The 21,760-nt window shown below is 56.4% G+C and overlaps 2 protein-coding genes across 9 annotated transcripts in view; one reads left to right on the forward strand and one right to left on the reverse strand.

Annotated features, from left to right (window-relative positions):
• The first annotated feature begins 313 nt into the window (after nucleotides 1–313).
• Nucleotides 314–7,735, forward strand: COMP (cartilage oligomeric matrix protein). 3 transcript variants are annotated; one of them, XM_066268923.1, is made up of 19 exons: nucleotides 314–461; nucleotides 655–758; nucleotides 1,129–1,180; nucleotides 1,619–1,788; nucleotides 2,498–2,635; nucleotides 2,915–2,989; nucleotides 3,096–3,254; nucleotides 3,339–3,443; nucleotides 3,539–3,646; nucleotides 3,801–3,960; nucleotides 4,444–4,562; nucleotides 4,757–4,809; nucleotides 4,908–5,089; nucleotides 5,268–5,446; nucleotides 5,553–5,601; nucleotides 5,844–6,040; nucleotides 6,703–6,875; nucleotides 7,343–7,482; nucleotides 7,583–7,735. In XM_066268923.1, the coding sequence occupies exons 1-19, from the start codon at nucleotides 377–379 to the stop codon at nucleotides 7,627–7,629; spliced, it is 2,295 nt and encodes a 764-aa protein (XP_066125020.1). In that variant the 5' UTR covers nucleotides 314–376; the 3' UTR covers nucleotides 7,630–7,735. The 3 variants fall into 3 exon arrangements, with proteins under 3 accessions (XP_066125020.1, XP_066125029.1, XP_066125039.1); XM_066268932.1 differs by having other exon boundaries at nucleotides 673–758; XM_066268942.1 differs by lacking the exon at nucleotides 314–461 and adding an exon at nucleotides 496–589 and having other exon boundaries at nucleotides 711–758.
• A 359-nt stretch (nucleotides 7,736–8,094) lies between these two features.
• The window catches only part of CRTC1 (CREB regulated transcription coactivator 1), a 70,822-nt gene continuing 57,156 nt past the window's right edge, over nucleotides 8,095–21,760 (reverse strand). Inside the window, exons 10-17 of one of the 6 annotated variants that reach the window (XM_066268982.1) lie at nucleotides 20,954–21,106; nucleotides 20,795–20,845; nucleotides 18,595–18,699; nucleotides 15,330–15,416; nucleotides 14,604–14,784; nucleotides 13,138–13,345; nucleotides 9,905–9,973; nucleotides 8,095–9,048 (exon numbers count right to left, since the gene is read on the reverse strand). In XM_066268982.1, coding sequence (XP_066125079.1) covers nucleotides 9,033–9,048; nucleotides 9,905–9,973; nucleotides 13,138–13,345; nucleotides 14,604–14,784; nucleotides 15,330–15,416; nucleotides 18,595–18,699; nucleotides 20,795–20,845; nucleotides 20,954–21,106 — 870 coding nt within the window. In that variant the 3' untranslated portion in view covers nucleotides 8,095–9,032. Of the gene's footprint in view, nucleotides 13,346–14,603; nucleotides 14,785–15,329; nucleotides 15,417–18,594; nucleotides 18,700–20,794; nucleotides 21,107–21,760 lie in introns of all 6 variants that reach the window. The other 5 variants (XR_010730441.1, XM_066269001.1, XM_066268991.1 and 2 more) reach the window with 5 other exon arrangements.

Genomic DNA, 21,760 nt, shown 5'->3' on the forward strand with positions numbered 1-21,760 from the left:
GACCCTTTTAGCCATTCTGTTTCCCCAAGTGTGAGTTGAAAGGAATGCCATGAAGATTACTGCATTCCCAGACGTGCCCCAAGCTTGGCATACAGCAAGTATTCAATAAATAAGTGAATGAGAGGGCTGGAAGGTGGTCCCACCTGACTCACTGCCCGAACAACCTCTGCACTGGCCCCCTGTAACTCAGTTTCTCCACCAAGTCCCGGTTCAACCATACTGGGTGGGTCCTTGAACGCAGAGGGCAGAGTGGCTGTTTACCTTGCTGCTGGACGCTGGGCAGGGCAGTGGTGGGCAGTCCCTGTGGTTGGCCGTGCCGCCAAGATAAATAGGCCCCACCAGAGAGGAACCCTCAGTCCAGCTCCTGATCACTGCCATGGCCATGGTTCTCACAGCCGCCTGCGTTCTCCTGCTCTCCCTGGCTGCCCTTGGCGCGTCGGGTCAGGGCCAGATACAGCTGGGTAAGCAGCGCTCTTCCCCACGCTGTGCCCGGGATCCGCAAACTGGCGGCTCCCTAGGGATCCGGGCGGTTCGCCTGGGCGTGCAGGGTGGAGAAAGCAGGCAGCTAGTTGGAAGTTCAAGGAATCGGGTGGGTGTCCGGGTCCCTGCCGCTGCCGCGGCTTGAGGGAGTTCCATGCCCCATATCCCCACCAGCGCCCCCTATTGGCGCAGGTGCAAACCTGGGCCCACAGATGCTGCGTGAACTGCAGGAGACCAACGCAGCGCTGCGGGAAGTGCGGGAGCTGTTGCGGCAGCAGGTGCGGACCCGAGTGGAGGATACAGGGGTGCGGGGAAGAGGAAAGAGACCTGGAAGAGGGGGTTGTCCAGGAGGTAGGAGCTGAGTAGGGGTGGGGACGGGAGAAAGGGGTCCAGATAGTGGTGAACAGGGTCCTGGGTACGAGGATGAGGAGTTATGGAAAAGGAAGTGGGAAAGAGGAGGTCCCAGGGATAGGGGGTTCTGCGGGAGAAGATAGGGGTCCGCGAGGGGGTAAGGGAGTCCCAAGGAAGGAAAGGGGCTGGGAGTGTAGAGAGTCCTGGGGGAGGGGGTGGGGGGTGTAGAGAAGGGAAAGCCAGGAAAGGAAGAGGATGGAGTCCTGCTGACCACACACCGTGCCCCCTGCACCGCAGGTCAAGGAGATCACGCTCCTGAAAAACACGGTGATGGAGTGTGACGCGTGCGGTGAGCGGACCTAAGGAGGCAGAGACCGGGTGGCGGGAGAGCAAGAAGGGTGGGAAGACAGAGACAGAAACCGAAAGCGAAAAAGAGACGGGGAGGAAAAGAGACGAGGAAGAGAATGAGGCTGACAGAGATGGAAAGATTGGATGAGGGGTGGGGAGAGACAAACAAGGAGGGGAGACAGAGAAGATGAGAGGAGGACACAAAAAAAGAAGCAGAAGCCGTGCGGGAATTACAGGGAGGTGGAGAGACAAGGAGGGAAAAACTGAAAACGCGACAGCATGGAGAGCAGAAGACTGGAGGACCTGCGTGCAGCGAGAGCGATCCGGGGTGGGGTCTTGGGTCTTGGTGGGCTCAGCTCCCTGCAGGGGCAGGGTGCCGGTAAGCTCCGTGGCTAGGCTTGGTGCTGACTGCCCAGCCCCGCCCCGCCCCGCCCCGCAGGGATGCAGCCTGTGCACACCCTCGGCGTCAGCGTGCGGCCCCTACCCCAGTGCGCGCCCAACTACTGCTTCCCAGGCGTGGCCTGTACCATGACCGCGAGCGGGGCGCGCTGCGGACCCTGCCCTGCAGGCTTCACAGGCAACGGCTCGCAGTGCATCGACATCAACGAGGTGTGCCCGCCCCCAACCACCCCAATGATACCCCAACTCTCCTCTGCCCCCGCGACCTCCTCTTTAGCCGGGGGTGCTATCCTGGAGGATCCCCTCACCAGCCGGGGGCGGACGGCCAGACGACCTCCGTACCGCTGGGGGTCACCCACTCCAACCACGCCCATCACCACCAGGGACACCCACCCTAACAACCGCTTCCATTGCTAGTGACGCCTGCCCCCCCCCCCCGACTACTCCCCTACCGTTGGGAGTGTTCCGCCCCAACGACACACCTCACTTCCTTCCGAGGCTCCGCAGCCCCAACGACCTTTCCACCAACGTGGGGAGCCCTCCCCGGAGACCGCCCCCCAACGACGGCACGCACGCTTCTATGACCACTTCCCCCCTCCGCTCGGGACGCGCGCCCTCATAATTCCGTCCCACCTCCATGACCACCTAGCCCACCACATCCCAAGAACAGTCCTTTCCAGGCACGCCCCTCCCCTCGCCCAGTCCTACCTCGGTCCCCATTAAGGCAAAGCCGTTTTGGCCCCTGGGATGATGGCCTCGCCCCTCGTGGCGCACACCCCCTCCAAGTGCTCGCTGATAGCCCTTGGATTTTCTAACTTCAAGTGTAAGGAACCATAAGAAGCTGCTGTGGGGTGGGGTGAAGGCGTTCGGGGAGAAGAGCTCCACGCTCTCTCACACTCCATGGCCCTTTTCCTCCCAGTGTAATGCCCATCCCTGCTTCCCCCGGGTCCGCTGCATCAACACCAGCCCTGGCTTCCGCTGTGAAGCCTGCCCACCAGGGTACAGCGGCCCCACTCACGAGGGCGTGGGGTTGGCTTTAGCCAAGGCCAACAAGCAGGTGAGGACCTTGAGAAATGGCGCCAGAAATCGGGGTGGGGGTGGGGAGCGCATTTTGTTCAGTAAACTGGTTCTCCAGCCTGTGGCCTTTTCCTTGTCTTGCTCCGAGAGGTGGTGGGGACCGAGGTCTGGAGGGAGTCACTGGGGAAGGGTGAGAGCATCAGGGATGGTCGGGGTTTGGGGTGGGACAGTGGGGAGAGGTAGCATGCAGAAAAGACCGAGAATCAGGTCTGGGGGTGTCTGCGTGGGGGCGGTGACCTCTGCGCTCCCTTCCACCCAGGTTTGCACGGACATTAATGAGTGTGAGACTGGGCAGCATGATTGCGTCCCCAACTCCGTGTGCATCAACACCCGGGTAAGGCCCAGGAAGAGAGGAGAAGGATGGAGAGGAAGGGCTAGCAGTGAGATGGGGTGTGAAGTGGCAGCGGCCGGGTGGCTGACCTCCCTGGGCCCGCATGCAGGGTTCCTTCCAGTGTGGCCAGTGCCAGCCGGGCTTCGTGGGCAACCAAGCTTCTGGCTGCCGTCAGCGCACACAGTCCTTCTGCCCCGATGGCACGCCCAGCACATGCCACGAGAAAGCCGACTGCGTTCTGGAGCGCGATGGCTCCCGGTCTTGTGTGGTGAGTGCAGATGCACGGCGAGGGGTATGGGGTGGGGAGGCGGAGATCCGTGACGCTGGAACATCCATTCACCCCAACCCACAGTGTGCCATTGGCTGGGCTGGCAATGGGCTTTTTTGCGGCCAAGACACGGACCTGGACGGCTTCCCGGATGAGAAGCTGCGCTGCTCAGAGCGCCACTGCCGCAAGGTGTGTGGGGCCAAGGGACGCGGTCTAGTGAGGGGTGAGCCTTAGTGTACAGCTACTTGGCCATCCCCCCTCACGCCTGTCCTGCCCGCTCCTAGGACAACTGCGTGACTGTGCCCAACTCAGGGCAGGAGGATGTGGATCGTGATGGCATCGGAGACGCCTGTGACCCTGATGCAGACGGGGACGGGATCCTCAACGAAGAGGTAGGGCCAAGGCACTGTCTAAGCGACCTGGGCTTTGATAAAGGGTGTGGCCTCGGAAGCGGAACTTCTGGATCTAGGAAGAACAAGGGGCTCCCTGCGGAGGAGGCGGGGCCTCAAAGTTGCACCCCTCTCCTTAACCAGTCCTGTCCCCTAGGACAACTGCCCGCTAGTACGGAACCCAGACCAGCGCAATTCAGACGACGACAAGTGGGGAGACGCGTGCGATAACTGCCCAACCCAGAAGAACGAAGACCAGAAGGACACAGATCAGGATGGCCAAGGCGACGCCTGCGATGACGACATCGACCATGATCGTGAGTGCGGGAGAGGGACATGTTGTGGGAGGCATCAAGGGTTGGGGTTTGGCCTGAGACTGGGCTGGGAAGCCGAGGGTTTGAGTTTACCTGGGGTGCCTGGGACTATGGACTGGACCACACTTGGAGGAGCAGAAAAACGTCTGCTTTGTCGGATGCTGCAGGGAAGAAAAGCAGAACAGAGCCTAGGGTTTAGGGCCCTGGAGGTGCCCTTTATACACCTGAGATATAGAAGATCAGGGAGGTGCATTCACAGGTGAGGGAGAGCAGCTAAGCTGCCCCCTAGTGAGGGCCAGTCCCCTCCCTCTCTGACCATTCATGAAGTCTCTATGAGGCTGGGTCTGGGGCTTGAGTACTTGGTTTGACTTTGTAGAAACTGGAAGCTAGGGGAGGGTAGGACTCTGCCCCAGGCTTGCATTTGCTCTGCTGAAGTCTGGCCCTGCCTGATCTTGGGGTCCTGTCTTGTTTCCCTGCTTCTCATAGGGATAAAAAACACTGTGGACAACTGCCCCAGGGTGTCCAACTCGGACCAGAAGGACAGTGATGGCGATGGTGTAGGGGATGTCTGTGATAACTGTCCCCAGAAGAGCAACCCAGACCAGGTAGGGCAGGTCAGACCCCAGCTGGGTTAGACCCATGGTGTGAACCCCAGCAGTGTTAACAAGACTGCTGTACATTCAAAGAAGTTGGAGGGGTGTTCCTTGGGATAAGGAGGACCTTTGCTCTGGACCTGGTGATGGGTTGGAGACTTCTGAGTTCCTTTGCACTGATTATGGACCCCTGACTGCCCCCCCAGAGGGATGTGGACCACGACTTTGTGGGAGATGCTTGTGACAGTGACCAAGACCAGTAAGGAAGCTTTCTGGGGTGGGGTGAACTTAGGGTGGACAGACCCTAACCCACCCAGTGGGGATCTCATTGTCTCTCCATCCACCCATACACTTTAGGGATGGAGATGGGCACCAGGACTCACGGGACAACTGCCCCACAGTGCCCAACAGCACCCAGCAGGACTCAGACCGCGATGGACAGGGTGATGACTGTGACGAGGATGACGACGGCGACGGGGTCCCTGACATTAGGGACAACTGCCGCTTGGTGCCCAACCCAGGCCAGGAAGATTCAGATCGTAAGGCAGGGGGCAGAACCTGTGGTGGTGACAGGGCTTGTGGAGCCGCTGGGGTATGTTTTCCAGTGGGCTGGTGGGGCCAGTGGAAGGGGTGGGCGCTGCGGTAGCTGGTGTGGGTGAGGTTAGGAGGGCACCTGGCGCTAACCTCACTGCCCAAGGGTCTCCCACATCCTCTCAGGGGATGGTGTAGGTGACGTGTGCCAGGGCGACTTCGATGCCGACAAGGTGGTGGACAAGATAGATGTGTGTCCGGAGAATGCCGAGGTCACCCTCACTGATTTTCGGGCCTTCCAGACGGTGGTACTGGACCCAGAGGGCGATGCACAAATAGACCCCAACTGGGTGGTACTCAACCAGGTGGGGACAGGGACCAGGAGGAAAGTGGGGGTAGCTCAGGACCCCCACTAAGGGTCCTAACCTAGGGGCCAAAAGCTGAGGATCCTTCTTCCTTTGACCCCATTAGGGGATGGAGATCGTGCAAACAATGAACAGCGACCCTGGTCTGGCTGTGGGTGAGATGTGAGGCGGGGAAAGGCTCTGTGGGTAGCTGCTCAGGGGCAGGGCCAGAGCGAGTCAGGGCTGAAGCAGGGTGGCTGAGGCAGGTTGAGGGCTCAGGGGGTATAGCTGTGTCTGGATTTAGGGATGGGGATGGGTGGGTCTACTGGGGGGGGGGATCTGGGCCCAGGGGTAAACTGTATTCTGGAGGGAGTGTTTTAGGGACACTCAGGACCCCACTGGTCTCCCACCTCTCCAGGTTACACAGCTTTCAATGGCGTGGACTTTGAAGGCACATTCCATGTGAACACTGTCACAGACGATGACTATGCTGGCTTCATCTTTGGCTACCAGGACAGTTCGAGTTTCTATGTGGTCATGTGGAAGCAGATGGAGCAGACCTATTGGCAGGCCAACCCCTTCCGCGCAGTGGCTGAACCTGGTATCCAGCTAAAGGTGTGTGGAGGTGGGAGGTGTGATCTGACTTCTTGTTTCATGCCCTTTAGGAGGCCTTATACCCTTCCACAGACCCCCAAAGCCTTCACAGTCCCCCAGCATCATTCTATGGACCTCCGTCTTCCTACCCACTTCCAGCTGTCCTCTGGACTTCCACAGGCCCTTAAATCCTCACCCAGCAGTCAATCATCTTCTGGGCCCTGAAACACTCTCACAGAGCCCTAAGCTTTCCCTCAGGTTCCAAATCCTCCTACAGATTCCCTAGACTGTGTTTCAGAAATTTCCCAAATACTTTAAACCCCAGTTTATCCCACAGACACCCAAAAGTTTCTATAGGTCATAAAATCCTCCTGTAGAACCCCAAATCTTCCCAGACTCCAAACCCATCTACAGGCCACCAAACACTCTCATGAGACCCCAGATCACTGCTGCCCAGAGGGCGATGCACAAATAGACCCCAGCTGGGTGGTACTCACCCACCATGACCCACCTGTTAATCTCTACGTGGTGCCCCCAAAAGCTTCCTTTTGGTTTTCCCATCCAGGCTCCCCAGGGTCTCTATCATTCCTCCATGACCTGTAGCAACCTCCAGGCAGGGTTCTGAAGGCCTCCAGTGACCTGTGCATTCTCTGACCCTGTATCCCTGTCTCTGGGCATGTCAGGCCGTGAAGTCCTCCACAGGCCCAGGGGAGCAGCTGCGGAATGCGTTGTGGCACACGGGGGACACAGCGTCACAGGTGCGGCTGCTGTGGAAGGACCCCCGCAATGTGGGCTGGAAGGACAAGACATCTTACCGCTGGTTCCTGCAGCACCGGCCCCAAGTGGGCTACATCAGGTGGGGACCCTGCTCCTACCAAGGGGTTGGGTCCCTGCTCCACCTTGGCTCCTGGAAGGAGAGATATTTGGGGGCCTCAGTCCCCTTGTTTGTAAAGCAGGAACAATACAGGCAGCTAGAATTAATTGTGACTGGCCCTAGGGCAAGACACCCCTCCTAGGACCCAGCACACAGCAGGGCCTCAGCTAGAAGGTAGGGTTTCACCCATTCCCCATTTCTAAATCCCTGTTCTGTGCTGGAAGTCCAGGCACCCTTAGTTAGCACCTACTGTGCGCAGGACCCCGGATATCCATTCTCTTGCACAGGGAAACTGAGGCACAGGTCAGGAACCCCCACCTGCTGAGTATGGGTGAGACGGGGGACCCATAGCCTCCACTTCGAGAGGGGAGGCCCATAGTCCAGGGCAGGATGCTGAAGCTCTGAGGGGCTTCACGGTCTCCTGCCTTACTGCCCCCTGCCCCCTGCAGAGTGCGGTTCTACGAGGGCCCTAAGCTGGTGGCTGACAGCAATGTGGTCTTGGACACAACCATGCGGGGTGGCCGCCTGGGTGTCTTTTGCTTCTCCCAGGAGAACATCATCTGGGCCAACCTGCGCTACCGCTGCAATGGTGAGAGGGAGTAAGGGGAGGGGATGAGGGAGGGCCTGCTGGGGAGTCTGCCCTGCTGGCTTCACCCTTTCTCACCCACTTGCCCTCTCTCCATCCGCAGACACCATCCCAGAAGACTATGAGACACAGCGGCTGCTGCAGGCCTAGGGACAGGTGGGCACCTGCTGTTAGATGACGGCCACCCTCAGGGCAGGGGCAGCCAGCCTGGGGGGAGGGAAGAGGTCAGAGAGAACAAAATCAAAATAAAGTGTGTTTGGCAGGATGGTGGCTGTGGTCTGTGCCTTGGGACCTGGCCTTAGAGTGATACCTGTGGCTAATCCCTCACAACTGACCAGGAGTGCCCAGCCTTGACTCAGATCCCCCAGGCCCGCTGTTGCAGCCTGCCCGCCCCTGGAATGTCTGTACCAGGAGCCTGGAAGATGAGCTGCTTCCCTTCCAGCACACAGGTCTGAGTAGCTGGCCAGGAGGGGGAGGTGGTTAGGAGTACACTTCTGCAGGTCCATATTCGTGTGTGTGTGTGTGTGTGTGTGTGTGTGTCCTGCCAGGTATAGATGTGACACTCATGTTTCATCCTTGGGGTGGAGAAAGGGGGCAGGAAAAAAGGAGAGGAGACAGAGACGAAAACATTGGGTTTTTATTAGGTTTCATTACAAAGGATGCAAAGGTACAAAGACAAAAGCGTCCACTCCAGAGGACAGGCAGGGGCCGGCTGAATGCGCCCTGAGCCGCCCGCCCCAGCCCGCCATGGGTACCCACACGCACAGCCCATGGTATGTCCACAGCAGAGTGTACATGCTGGGGGGCAGAGCCAGCCTGGGGACAGAGGGGTATAGGTAGGGCAGGGCTCAGACTGATGGGTTTGCATATATTTTAAGTGCTGCCCAGCCCCTTGGGGGCAGTTCCCAGGGAGGGGTTACACATAGGGTGGGCAATGGACTTCAGTTGCCAAAGCCCTCTGTCCCAGGGCCTGGTGGGGAAGCCATGGCAGTATCCCCTTGTCCCAGTGAGCAAAAGGTCAGAAGTGACAGGCTAGGATGGGCTGAGCATCAACTGCCCCCAAATTCCAGAATCCTGTGAGACGGGCTGTTGGGGACAGGCCAGGAGGGTGAAAGGCAGAGGGAGCCATCTGCAGCCAGCATCATCCTGACATCTAACCCCTGCCCCTCACTCTGATTGGGAGGGGCCCTGAGGGTCACAAAGGTCTTGTTTCTGCTCCCCATGCCCTCAGGAGTACCCAAGCACCCGGCTGGGTGAAGGTCACCTTACCTCCCTCTCCTAGAGAGTGGCCAGTTGCCTGTGGCATGAGAAGGGTAATAGGAGGCCTGAGCCCCACTCAGCCAGCACCCCCTAAAGGAATGTCACAAGGGCCCCTAGTCACATACATACTGTGAGAAGCCCAAGAGGTAGGGGCCTGGGGTCCAAAGAGAACAGGGGCAGAAACAGACCCAGCTGGCCACTTACTCCAGGCAAGCCCCCAAGGTAGGCAAGGCACTGAGTCTTCCCCCAGCTCTGCAGGCCATGTGGGGAAGGCTCAGGTGGCCACAGGCCTCTCATCTGGAATGACACCTGCAGGAGTGATGTGTCAGGACCAGGGTGTCCAGTATCCTTGACCTTGTGCCCCCATACCCCAGTCCTACACTGGGCCCCACAGCTTCATCAGAACCTAGGGGCTGCTTTGTCAGCTTCCCTCAATGCCTCCAGACCTCACACACCCAGCCCATATGGAGGTGGGGTACTTCCTGTGGAAATGCAGAAAGCTAAATCCGGTGGAAGGGGCCTTGGAAGGATGTTTGATTATGAACCAGTTCAGGAATCCTGGGGCCCTTTAGCAAAAGTCACTCATGGGCACTCATTAGGCCCAGGATGCCTAACAGATGGCGAGCCCGCATATTGGACACCTGCCCCTGCAGGAAGCATGAATGGACGTGGGATCCCTTGCCCTCCATGCAGGGTCTCATATAACAGAGCCGACCTCATCCACTCCACTGTGACGCACAGGCCTCACAACGCACCACCCTACTCCGTGTCCTTCTAGGAGTTTGGCCAATGAAAATCAGGTCAAACACACTAACCATTCAGAACCTTCCTTTGCCCTGAAAACCAATGAACAGATAACAGCACAGAGAGGCAAAAAGCCCAGCCCATGCAAAGGGGCAGGGAAGCGTGTTGCTGGGGAAAGGTCCAGAAGGACACACCCCTGCCCTCGATGGCTGGTCCCAAGGAGCCCTGTGAACCACAGTGGCAGGGCTGGACCCACTGCAATTAGGGCCCCTTCTGCTGTCGCTTGTTCCCATAAAGGAGCCTAGCCAGTTTTGGGATGCTGCTGGCTGTGGGTCCCCAAATTTTGCTGAGGGGTTGACCTGCCCCCTAAGCTTTCTACTGAGGGTCCCAGGGCCCCCTGCCCCAAGAAGCTGGCACTCACCCTTCCTGCCCAGAAGTATCAAGGGGAGGGGGCTGCAGGACGCTCCAAACAGCACTGCCTGTCTTCCCCCTGTAAGGGCATGGAGGGGGGAGGTCAGCGTGGGCACCTGTGACAGGGGATGTGATCCTAACAAGACCCTGTCTTCTCCTCCAGTCAGCCCTGAGAACAACCCTCTTTTCTAGAGGACAGAGAAGTGCTGACCCTGGGCTCCACCCTCAGCCCACGAGCCACATGGGAGAATAAACTCACTACCCTGGGACTTGGAGGGCAAAGAGTAAACTGAGGCAGGTGGGAATAGGCTGGGCAGCTTGAGTTCCTGGGGTATAAAGATTTTGCACAGCTGAGGGGACTCAGCTAAAGCCAGGAATAGCGGGAGACAGGGGAACAGCCTGGCTGGCCTCTGAGCTCACATGGGCTCAGTATCTAGGCTTGAAGTCCAGGCTTGCCCCAAACTCGTGAGGAAAACATGGGTGGCAGGTCTATATACACAATACAGACCAAGGCCCGCGCCTCATGGCGCAGCTTGCCTGAAATCACAGTATTTTCACATCATATTTTCACATCACAAGTTAAAGAACTGATTCCCTTAGGCTGTCTTGCCTCAGAAAGCTTGGCAACTGAAGAATATTTAGTAGAGAAGTGATATTTAAGAAAAAAACAAAATTCCCTGTTACAGACCCTGGGAAGCCTCCCAAGACCCAGGAATACATGGGGATACATGGCCCCTGGCTCCTGGTGGGGCCCTTTCCAGGATGGCCTGCACCTACGCCTCTCACAGGCCAGGCCGTGTGTCAACAGTGTCACCTGTGCTCCAGGTCACGAGCCTTTTCTGTCTGGACAGATGGGAAGCGCAGGCTAACAAGGCTCCCTCGCTGGATCCCCAATGCCTTGTTTGAAAATTGCATCCAGGAGGGTTGCTTGTAATTTTATTAAGGCCATTTTTTAAAAAAGTTCTACATACAAGTCTAGTGGTAACCAAACTCTTCTATGTACATGTAGGTGTTTTTTTAAGTCCCCCTCTCTGTCCCCTGTCCCTGCCATGGTAAAAAGACAGGCCCTGGACCTGGACAGATTGACACTGTGCTCCCTCACCCGACACAAAGGTGGTAGAGCCAAGTGAACAAGGAGGTGGGTCTACTCCCATGTATGGCCACCCAGCTGCTTGGATATGTGCTAACAGCCTGGTCAAGGAGTGAGAGGGAAGGACAATTGCTAGAACAGCTCCCACAGACAAAGGTGAGGACTCCCAAGGCCCAGGCAAAAGGGTGGCTGCGACAGCACAAAGAAACATACCGAGCAGAAGTGTAAGCTCAATGGCAGGTAGAGGAGCAAGTAGAGATGCAACCTGGGGACTGAAATGGGGGTTCCTACTAAAGCAGCCAACAGAAGACAAAACCAGCCCACTGCTCTCTTGAAGGGCCTGGAGAGCAGAGGAATGGTCACCTCTGCCTGCCAAGGCACTTTGAGAAGCAAGCACCTAGAAACCCACCACTACAAGCACGCTGCTCTTTGCCTACAAACCCAGCTCTACCAGGAGAAGCTACAAAGAAGTGGCCAGAGGGGTGAATGTCAGCCAGTCCTCAGGGCGGGGGTAAGAGACGATGTCTGGGGTGTCTGGGAGCAGAAGGGTGGCCATAGCTGCTGCCAGCCTCAGGGTCTGTGATGCACCAGCCCTGAGGACTGAAAGGCATCTTCAGGAGGTCAGGCAGAGCCAGGTCTTCTCAAGACCCTTTAATAAGAGCAGTGGCTCCTTCCCAGAAGTCTGTTCATGTAGCCAGATCAGAGGCCCCTCCAACTACCCAAGATCCTGCTGAAGTCCCTGCCTGGCACAACCTGCCTCACTTGGCCAGGCAGCCACGCAACCCTTCTGTTTTGAGATAAGTTGAGGCAAAACTAATGAGGTCAGGGTTGCAGCTCAGATAACAGACTGCTTTCAGTTAGCTTTTAAAAATGTGTAATGTAGGTCCTGACCAGACAGCATGTTGGTTAGAGTGTCGTTCTGAAGCACAGAGATTGCTTAGTTCAAACCCCAGTCAGGGCACATAAAGGAATCAATCAATGTTCCTTTTTCTCTCTTTCAAATCAATACAATAAACATTAAAAAAAGATCCTTGTTTTTTTTTTTAAAAAAGTGCAATGTAGGATTTCTGGAATAAAAAGATGCTCTCAGGCAAGTGATGGCTTGAAGGAGCCAGCTATTTGTTGATAGCCAAAATGGAAATACAAACCAAAAGAACCAACAAAGAAACCATCAACAATGCCCTGGCCACTTGTTTCCCATCATCTGTAAAGAACATTAACAGTGATCACAGCACAGAGAAGGAAAGATGAAAACAAGTTCTAAATTCCTCCAGAAATGACCTGACTCAACATGGGTTCCCTAGCAGGCCCTGTCATCCTGACGTGGGGTAGATGGCAAGGTGGAAGGGGACTGGGAAGACATAGCTGCTGTGTTTACACCTTTGCATCCACCCTCCTGGTAAGGGCTCCAGCGTTCTGTGTGATCAGAAATATAAAAGACAGCAATCAAAATAGTGTTTATTTTGCGCTGGCTCTGCCCTTCTCTCTGGCGCCCTCTCCCTTTGGCGGGTGGGGCTGGCTCTCTAACCATGGCTTAGCAGTGGTCGGCAAATTCATTAGTCAACAGAGCCAAATATAACAGTGCAACGATTGAAATTTCTTTTGAGAGCCAAATTTTTTAAACTTAAACTATACAGGTAGGTACATTGTTATTAACCTAATTAGGGTACTCCTAAGCTGGCCTTTGAGCCACGCTCAAGGGGCCAAAGAGCCCCATGTGGCTCTTGAGCTGCAGTTTGCCCACACCTGGCCTAGGGCAATGTGGAGGAAGGAGACTGGGGATGAAGGAAGGCAGTGAGAGCTGGACAACAGTCGGAAATGCACGTCTGCCCACCACAGTGCGGACCAGACTCTGGCGCCCCCAGGCCTGTAGCCCTGCCCAACACGGTTTCTGCATCTTACAGCTGGGGTGGGAGGTGAATGAGTGCACGCAGGAGTCCAAGGGGGCAACTCATGGCCTCCCAAAGGAGATGAACAGCTGAGCGGAGGATGGGGCAGGGTGCTTGGCGGCATTGCAAGCTCAGAATCACAAGCTCGGCCGTTTGCAGGGACAGTGTGTGCAGTCCCTGGGCTCAGGGAGACTCCACTGGGACCACTGACCGGTGGGGTGATGGAGCCAGGACTGGGCGGCGGAGTGCTGAGTGTGCACTCACAGACGGTCCATCCGGAAGGTGTCCTCAGTAGCTGGGTCAGCCAGGACCATGTCAGGGTCGTTGAGCATGTGCAGTCCATCCAGGGTCAGGGGGTCAATCTTGAGTTCATCCAGGGGGAACTGGCTGTCAGAGTCGAAGCTGACATCTCCAACCCCGGCCAGTGTGCTAGTCAGTTCTTTAGAGAGGCTGGGAGGGGACTCTCCTGTCACTGGAAATGGGGGTGGGGGGTGGTAGGGCACACACAAGTCAGCTTAGTCCTGTTTCCCCACCCCATGCTCAGGGAAGAGGGCTTGGCCCACCCCAGGGGTACTTACTGGGGGGTCTGCCTTTCAGGGGACATTTTTAGCTGTGATGACTGGGGAAAGGTGCTACTGACATCATGTTGGTGGAGACCAGGGCCGCTGCTCAACACTGCACAGTGCACGAATGACCCCACCCAGAGAAAGATCCAGCCCCAGACACCAGCAGGCAGTTTCCTCCTCATGTGTCAAGATATCAAGCTGGAGTATATACATCAAGGTCCCTCCCTGTGTCTTAGAGGAAGTCTAGTTCCTCCACAGAGACCCAGGTTCAAACTTGGGACTCCCTCCTCTACTTGTGGGGAGTCCCTAAGCCTGTTTCCTCATCTGGAAACAAATATAGAAGTCCTCATCTTTCTAAACTGTTGGGGTCATCATGGCAGCCTGATCCTCCTCAGGCACCTGAGACACCCTCAGGGTGGGAAGTACAAAGTCGGCACTGGGATCCAGGCCTTGGAGGGGCTCTAGACATAGACTCATCCACCTTGGCAATATAAATGGGGACTGCCAGGGATGCTCCCTCAATCTCACAACAGCCCTGGCTTACAAGGGAACTTAAGTCATTTCTTCAATAAAACCCAGGACCTTTGGTAGGGAGGTAAGTGGGGGTGGAGAGGGCATCAGAGGTCTGGGCTCTGTGTTGCACGGAGCAGGACTTCCTCACATGCGCTGTGCTTGTCTCCAGACACCTGGGCACCGTTTTTAGGCTGTTTGAAACACTTATTGCAGCATGTGCAAGCTGTTACATGTCTGTTGGCTGCATAGGAAGTACTCCGTTCACCATGCAGGGTTCACCCCCTGCCTTGGTTGCCTATGTTGCCAACACACTCAGCTAAAGAGTTTAGGTGCCTGGATGGCAAGCATGGGGTTGGGTGAGTGACTGGCTCTAATTCCTACTCTGAACATAGGGTGCTGCATGCCTCGTGTGGGGTTCCAGTGTAAGTTCCCCCAACTTATCTGCAGCCCAGCAGTGAATCAAGGTTAGGAAGGGATGTCTGGCCTCCTCGGTTCCACACCAAAGGCAGGAACACCTCAGACATGTCACAACTCACCCTGCAGGGCAGGGGGTTCTGTCTCCTCTAGGGCTGAGACCTATGGCAGCTGCCAGTCTCTGCAGGGACAACAGGACTGAGACCCCTGCCCAGAACGCCACGTACAAGGTCTCACCTGTGAGAATAATGTTGGGGATACTGCTGTGGCTGGGATAGCCAAGCTGTTGTGTGTCTGGCAGGCTCCCATGGCTGCCCGTCAGGCCCATCATAGCCGCCTGTGAGTAGTTGAGTGTAGAACCAGGGCTATACAGACTGCTGGAACTGATGGCAGTCTCCAACATGTTGAACTGCTCCAGCTGGGAGAGGACACAGGGAGTGAGGCTAGCTGCTGAACACCAGTTGCTGTGGGCTACACTGCTTGAGGCCATCAGGACCACCTCCTCTTGCCCAGTGCTATGCTCAGGTCCACCCTTGGGGGGCCACCCACACAAGTCCCTCTGCCCTGGGGTATCACCCTATCCTAACCTACATGGGCCTGCCCATACACACACCCTCAGGGCTTCCTGGATGGATGAATTGGTAAGTGGATGGACGGGTAAGTGACCAGCTCCAGGCAGAGGCAACCCCTCCTGTGCCCACAAGCCTGACCTGGCCTCCACACAAAGCCAGATTGACCTCCCACAAACTTACATGCATGCCCCATGCCGAGTGCCACTGTGATAGCCACTGCCAATCCCTTCTGGTGTTCACTGACATACCAGCTAAACTCCAGGGGAGGCAAAGGCAGTCATGTGTTCCACTGCCTGGAGACAGGAAGGGCCAGGAGTGGACCACATGCCCAAGGGCACGCAGGCTCTGGGAGAGCGTTTCCTGGGGCGCTATGGCCCAGGCACCCGCTCACCTGGTGGGACAGAGCATTGGCCTGCCTGGCCGCCATCTGCTGCTCATAGTACGAGTCCCCAAACACGCTGCTCAGGGTGGAAGAGTGCTGTAGACAGAAGAAAGGCTTGCTGTCATCATTATACCCAAGACAAGGTGAGGGAAGGGGGCTGCTGTGGTGGGGGCCTCCCATAGGTCAACTGAGCCCACAGGGAGGTCTGAGACCTATTGGAGGATGTTCAAGACAAGGGAGGCCAATGACAGCTATTCCAGGGCATCCAGGAGGCTCCCTTCTAAGCGGGCACCCCATCTCAAGATGACTACTTCTTTTCACTGCCTGCTCCTGTGGGACCCTGCATCTAGATATCTTCCAAAGTGCTACCCCCTTCTTCTCTCCTTGGGCCCAGGTGTGAGTGACCTCCTTTCTCTCAGACAGAAGACAAGGGAATAGGGGGGGGCATGGGAAGGAAAGAGTGTTCAGGATGGGACCAGTACTTGGTGACCTTTGTCAGGCCCCTGGGGAGATATCGGACAGGCAGGCAGGCTACACACATGTAGACAGGACAGGTACAAACACAAGACAGGCACATGGAAAGCCCGTTACCACCTGTCAGTGTCTGGCTGCCCACCCTAGAGACCTCCGGGACCACTGGCAGGCATGCAGCCCCATTCCTGCTTGTTTAAAACTGGCCAGGGAAGGATGGGGGGCTGCTCCTGGGAGAGGAGCAGGAGACCATGATCTCAGAGGCAGTGGAGACACCAGAAAGAGTTTGGAGTCCCTGCCCATTCTGGAGATACTCTCAGGGATGGTGGGATGGAGTCTGGCAGGATCTGGGAGGGAGGAGAGGGATGGCCAGCATGTGGCCAAGCTGTACCCAAAACACCAGGCCTGGAGAGATATGTCCCCAGCTGGGACCCCAAGCATCTCTTCAGCAGGACAGGGTGGCTCATGGAAGCTGTTGCACCATGGCCATTCCCACGTGTCCCAAGTGATGAGTGCATCTGGCATGCATCCTTTCAAATGTCTCCAGAAACCAAAGGCCCTTGAACCTTCCCTCTGAACTCCCTGTTCTAGAAAAGTCCCCACATGCTCTGACAACAACCAAAGCCTGAGTTTCAGGCCTCTATCCCAGACTGGGGTTGGCCAAAACCCACTGGTTGCTCCAAGTAGCCAGTGGACTGAGAGCAGAAAGGTGCAGAGGGCTACCCAGTGGGCAGAGAGGCTCCTACGGACGAATGTTCTATCAAAACACCAGAAGTTAAAAATTACTAGCTTCAGGTTTAGAAAAAGGGGCTGAAGGTTCTGGCTAGCTTGCCCATGAAAGAGGTGGCAGATCTGTTCTGGGGAATCTGTTCCTGTCCCTGTGGTCTTGGCCCCAGAGAGGCCCAGCATGACCCCAGGGTATAGTTTCTCTTGTGAGGAAGCCATGAAGGTTTGCCAAAAAGGTCTGCTCAGAATTGAAAAGGGAAGGCACAGAGGTCACATTCCCAGATGCATGGGGCCAAGTACATCTGCTTGAGGCCAGGTGGCACCCCTGCTACCCTGTGTGTCCAAGAGAGATACTTCCTGGGCTGGGGAGGCATGGGCCTATGGGGCTGATGACTGTGTCCTGGAAGACCCAACATGCAGAGGGAAAGTCAGGTTCGCCCTCTGCCCAGCACTCTTTTCCTCTGAATAAGCCCCTTGCCCCTCTAAGCCGGTGTCTCTGGTTGGGGTCAGACAGTCTGATGGGCCCCACCTCATACCTGAGTGAGCAGCCTGCCTCTCTAGCCAATACATGATGGATGGACAAACTGACACACTGATAGGGGCTTGATAAGACAGGAACATACTTTCTGCCTGGCACAAACCAGTTGGGTTCAGGCTAATCTCTCCTGAAAGAAATCTGCTTGACCTTTAACTTCTTGTCCTGCTTTGAATTAGAAGGTTGTTACTCAAGGACGGGCCCCAGACAGGGCTGCCCATCTGGGACAAGCCCCACCAGCTGCTTCCCCTACCAGGATCAGTTTCTCCAGTCTATTGTATCCCACAGCACCACATGATGAGACTCCTTTCTGAGAGCCACAAGAGCTCAGAGCTGGTATGAATGGAACCCAAGTGTGCAGACACCAGCTGAGCTCAGGCCTGTCCCAAGCTTATTGCCACCCTCCTCACCTGCCTATGCAGCAAGATCCTGTACCTTGATGGTCTCAGTAGGATCCCTAGCAGCTGTGGGACCTCCTAGCTGCAGGAGAAAGCACCTGCAGAAAGCCCCTCCTATAGCAGATGGAGCCTCAAGTCCTCCCTGAGTGGGATGCCCACTGTCACAAAACACAGGACCAGGCTCAGGGTGCACGTCTGAGAGCTAGGGAGATAGGACAAAGGAGTCTGATGTCGTTCCTGCCAGATCTTGTCTGGATGGGCAGCTCTGTTCCCCGTTCTGTGCAGGAAGGAGAATCCTATCTCCTCTCGGCTGAAAATGAGGCCTCAGGGCCTGGGGCTCTGCAGGGGTTCCTAGGGTTTCTCAGGTTAATGACATTTTGCAGACTTTGGGGCATGGTCCTGGAGAGGCTCTACAACTAGAGTGAGATACTTCCGGCCCAGGTGTCAGCTCTTTGGGCACTACTTCTCTGATGGAACGTGGCTATGGCCAAGCAGGTTCCACTGAGGAACCTGGACAAGGTGTATGCATGTTAGAGATCAGGGCCCAACTGTGCTGGGTGTGTTTGTGTGGGAAACCTCCATCTAACAGGTTTGGTCAAGCCCTGCTTATTGCCTAGGGCCTGAGGCTGGCCTCTGTCTCATCTGTGGGAGGTGAACAAGGTCCCAACAGGCTGAAGTATTGTTCAGAGAAGCTTCCTGGGGAACACACCTTCCTATAGTGTACAGGGGAGGGGAGGAAGCTGAGGAGTCAGGGCTCCCACCACAGCTGGCTGTCACCTCAGTTGTGGCCCAAAACAAGGGGAGCACCCCACACTTTCAAAAGCCTCAAAGTGCCAGGCCTCAAGGCAGGCAAGCAGGTGGGGACATGTACATAGGCTGTTGGATGCATGTTTGAGCCACACTTGGGGCTGTCCCCAGCCACTGGACAAGGAGCCGGAGCATGGCTGACACCGAGATCATTAACAGGAATGAGGAGCCCACTACCCCCAGCTGGAGTCCTGCAGAGACTAGAGAAGCAGTGGGAACAAGGGACAGTGCCTTCTCCTCCCAGCCCCCGTGGAGTGGAAGAGATGGGATGGAGAGAGGCATGAGGCACAGATGGGTACAAGGTGAGGCTGGAGCATGGGGTGGTAGCATTCCTTACTTGTGGGGAGCTCCCAGGGGAGAAGCCTTGATTGGAGACGGGTGAGGTGGGAGACTGGTTGGCTGGGGAGCCGGCACCAGTGCGGTACTGCTGCAGAGCTGGGGCCTGCAACGACAGACAGGTCAAGACATGGAGGCCCCAGCCTGACTCCTGGCTGGACCCCATAGGCCCCTACCCCCCAGTGAGGTGAGGACCTGAGGCCAGAGCCTGGGGTCTCATGGGGACCTGCCTCCAAACCCAGCTCCCAGGAGTGGGGGCTATAGTCAGAGAACCTGGAACCCAGCTTCATAGAGTTGCCCTGGTGGGCTGAGGGGGGGGAAGGGAGGGAACTACTTCGATGCAGCAGGATTCAAAGCACCCATATAACATATATGTGCGCACAGTCATACACATGCACACTCACACATGCACAGGCAGGGAAGGCTGGACAGGCAGGTGCTGCCCTTTGCTCTTGACTCTGGATGGACCCCTGTGTTTGCACTGGCACATCCTGCCCACCTCCAGGTAGTGGCTCTGACAGTAGGGCTCCCAGCATCAAGCAGTCACTATCATTAGTGCAGCTTTGGACCAGCCTGATGGGATCATGCTCTCCAGAGACCTCGGAGAGGAGGCCACTTCCTTGTTCAAAGGTAGAGAACCCTAACTCTGTACCACAGATGAGACAGGCTGGGCTAGGATTTAGATCCCGCCTGACCTCTATGAGCCTGCTGTTTACTGAAATCCAAATAGCTGGCCCAAGCCCCATAAGTGCTGGGTCTCCCCCATTCCCTCAGTGGCCTGCTCTGAGCAGTTTGATGAGGGTTGAGCCTGGGAGGAGCATGGGAGCTCAATTAACAGGGTATGGTGGCATCAGTGTGGTTACTTGGTGAAGACCAGGAAAATGTCCAGTCCAGAGAGACATCCTTCTTTGGGAGAGCCTGCAGAAACTCTGGAGAAGGCTGCCTGTGCCCCAAGGGAGCTGGCAGTCCCTGCGCAGGTACTGGGCGATAGACTCTTTGATTTGGGATCCTGGTGAAGAGCTGTATGTGCACTTGGCCTGAAAATCCATGCCCCCAGTATTAACCCAGCTCCAAAGCTAGGACCCACTGAGGGAAGGTGGTGGGGAACTGGGTGCCCAGGCCGACCCCAGCATCAGAGCTAATCCTACACCTGCTGTGTTAATGGCAAAAGAAAGGGTTGAGCACTTTCCTCTGTGTGTGGGGGTGCCTGCCAAGGGGTTGGAGCAGCTTGGAAATGTGGGTCTCTACCATTAGGTCCCTGTCTGCACTCCCAGCTCAGGGGTGGGGGAGTAGAGGAGGGGGAGAGAGGGAGAAGGGTAGCTGTTCTTTGCAAAACACATGATGTTCTGAAGGCATTTATCCTGTGGCTGGCAGCTGAGGGTTAAGTGTGGAGGGCTCACTGTGCTCCAAACATCGGTCTCTGTTTCTCTAGATGTGGTCAAAGGCAGCAATGACAACTTGTTTCCTGCCAGGGTAACCAGTGTCAAATTCTGAACAATCAGAAAGCTTTGGGATTGAAGAGGAAATAACCTAGTACTTGTTACTCTAAGCCCAGCCCAGGAAGGATGTCCCATGGTCTGAGCTGCAGCTCTCCCACCCAAGCCCAGGAAAGGTCTCAGGAGCTATAGCCTCCTGGTATCATTCTATATTGAGCTGCAGCCCCTGGCCCAAGCAGGGAGGTCCCAGGGTCTGAGCTGAAGCCCCTGGCACAGGCACTGTGCTATATCCCTTTCTCCCCTCCAGGTTCACCAATCTGGCTCCCAGATGCCTGTTCCCCAGGCCCTCAATGCTGTGCTCTCCCTGCCTCTAGGGAAGCTCCTTTATGGACAGGAGGGGTGGGAGTAGATGTATCAAGAGCCATGGGGGACAGCTTGGCAGCCAGACACGGGTAGTCTTATTTTGGGTGAAGTTTGGGGCACTGACCCCCACTTGTGCCTGAGTTTTCCCATAGGTACACAGAGTGACAATGTCGGCTTGAGAATTCCAGATAGAAATTCCACTGGGCATTCAATCCCCAGCAGTATCTGCTTTAGTCCCAAACCCTGGCAAGTTAGACTCCAAGTGGAACCTCAAGGCAGCTGTAGACGTAGCTGGACACCCAACTGTCACTGGGCCCTGGGCACCCAATGGAGCCTCCCACAGCCCAGGCTCTTCCTATATGACCCCACAGCTAGGCTCTGAGGACCCTGTCCCGGGCTTACCGAGGCAATGTCGATCCCCATCGGTGGCTGGCCTGGGTTATCTGGAGGGGACTGTGAGAGAGAGGACAGTACCGTGACCGTGAGTGGGGGCAGCTGGGGCCTCTGCGTCAGGCTGGCGCTTAGCATCAGGGGGCTGTCTGGGGGGAGGCCAACGGGCACCTGCGGAGGCGGTGGGGGTGGCTGCTGCTGGGATACAGGTGGCGGGGGAGGCGGGGGCTGTGGCTGTGGTGGAGTCGACTGCTGCGAGCCCCCCTGGGTGAAGAAGGCATAGGGCAGCTGCTGCTCCAGAGACAGGGTGTCCATGGCTACGGCCTGTGGGAAGGGGAGAGTATCAAGCTCAGGCATTAGCAGTGGGTGCCGGGCCACAAGCACCTGGTCCCCAGGGGGCACCTATGGCCTGATAAACTGAGCAATGACATGACAGATGAACAAAGGTATGTCCACACCCTGGACCCAGGCCTGGTAGCAGGCCTATAGGGGGCCTGGTCCGGCACTACAAAGGGTCAGGCTGCAATTGGACAGGAGCTGGTTATCTAATCCAACCAGCCTTTCTTTCACCCTTATCACACACCCAGAGGTGGGCATAACCTTCTGTAATCACTTAGGTTCAGGAAGTCCTGGCCTCTCTGGCTGAAGTTTCCCCACTGCAGGTATCACACTCTGGTAGCCTAAAGGCTAGCCAGCCCCTGGGGGAGGGGAGGGGATCCCACCACCAACCTATAGCCTGGCCCACCTGGGGAGGTTAGAGAGGATATGGGTGATGAAGGCACTAGTGTAGCCACTTGGTGATGACCAGCTCAAGCCTTTTCAGAGTTGGAAAGAGGAAAATAAGCAGAGGAAGTTTTCAAGTCATGAGTCTGTGCGGAGATTCCCTGGGACAGGCGGGACTCCTGCCCTGTGATGGAGGCAGTACATGCCAGGAGCTTAGCAAATGCTTAATCTCTAATAAGCAGTTAGGTAGTTAGT

The sequence above is a fragment of the Saccopteryx bilineata genome, chromosome 1, assembly GCF_036850765.1.
Source record: "Saccopteryx bilineata isolate mSacBil1 chromosome 1, mSacBil1_pri_phased_curated, whole genome shotgun sequence".
Lineage (NCBI taxonomy): Eukaryota > Metazoa > Chordata > Mammalia > Chiroptera > Emballonuridae > Saccopteryx > Saccopteryx bilineata.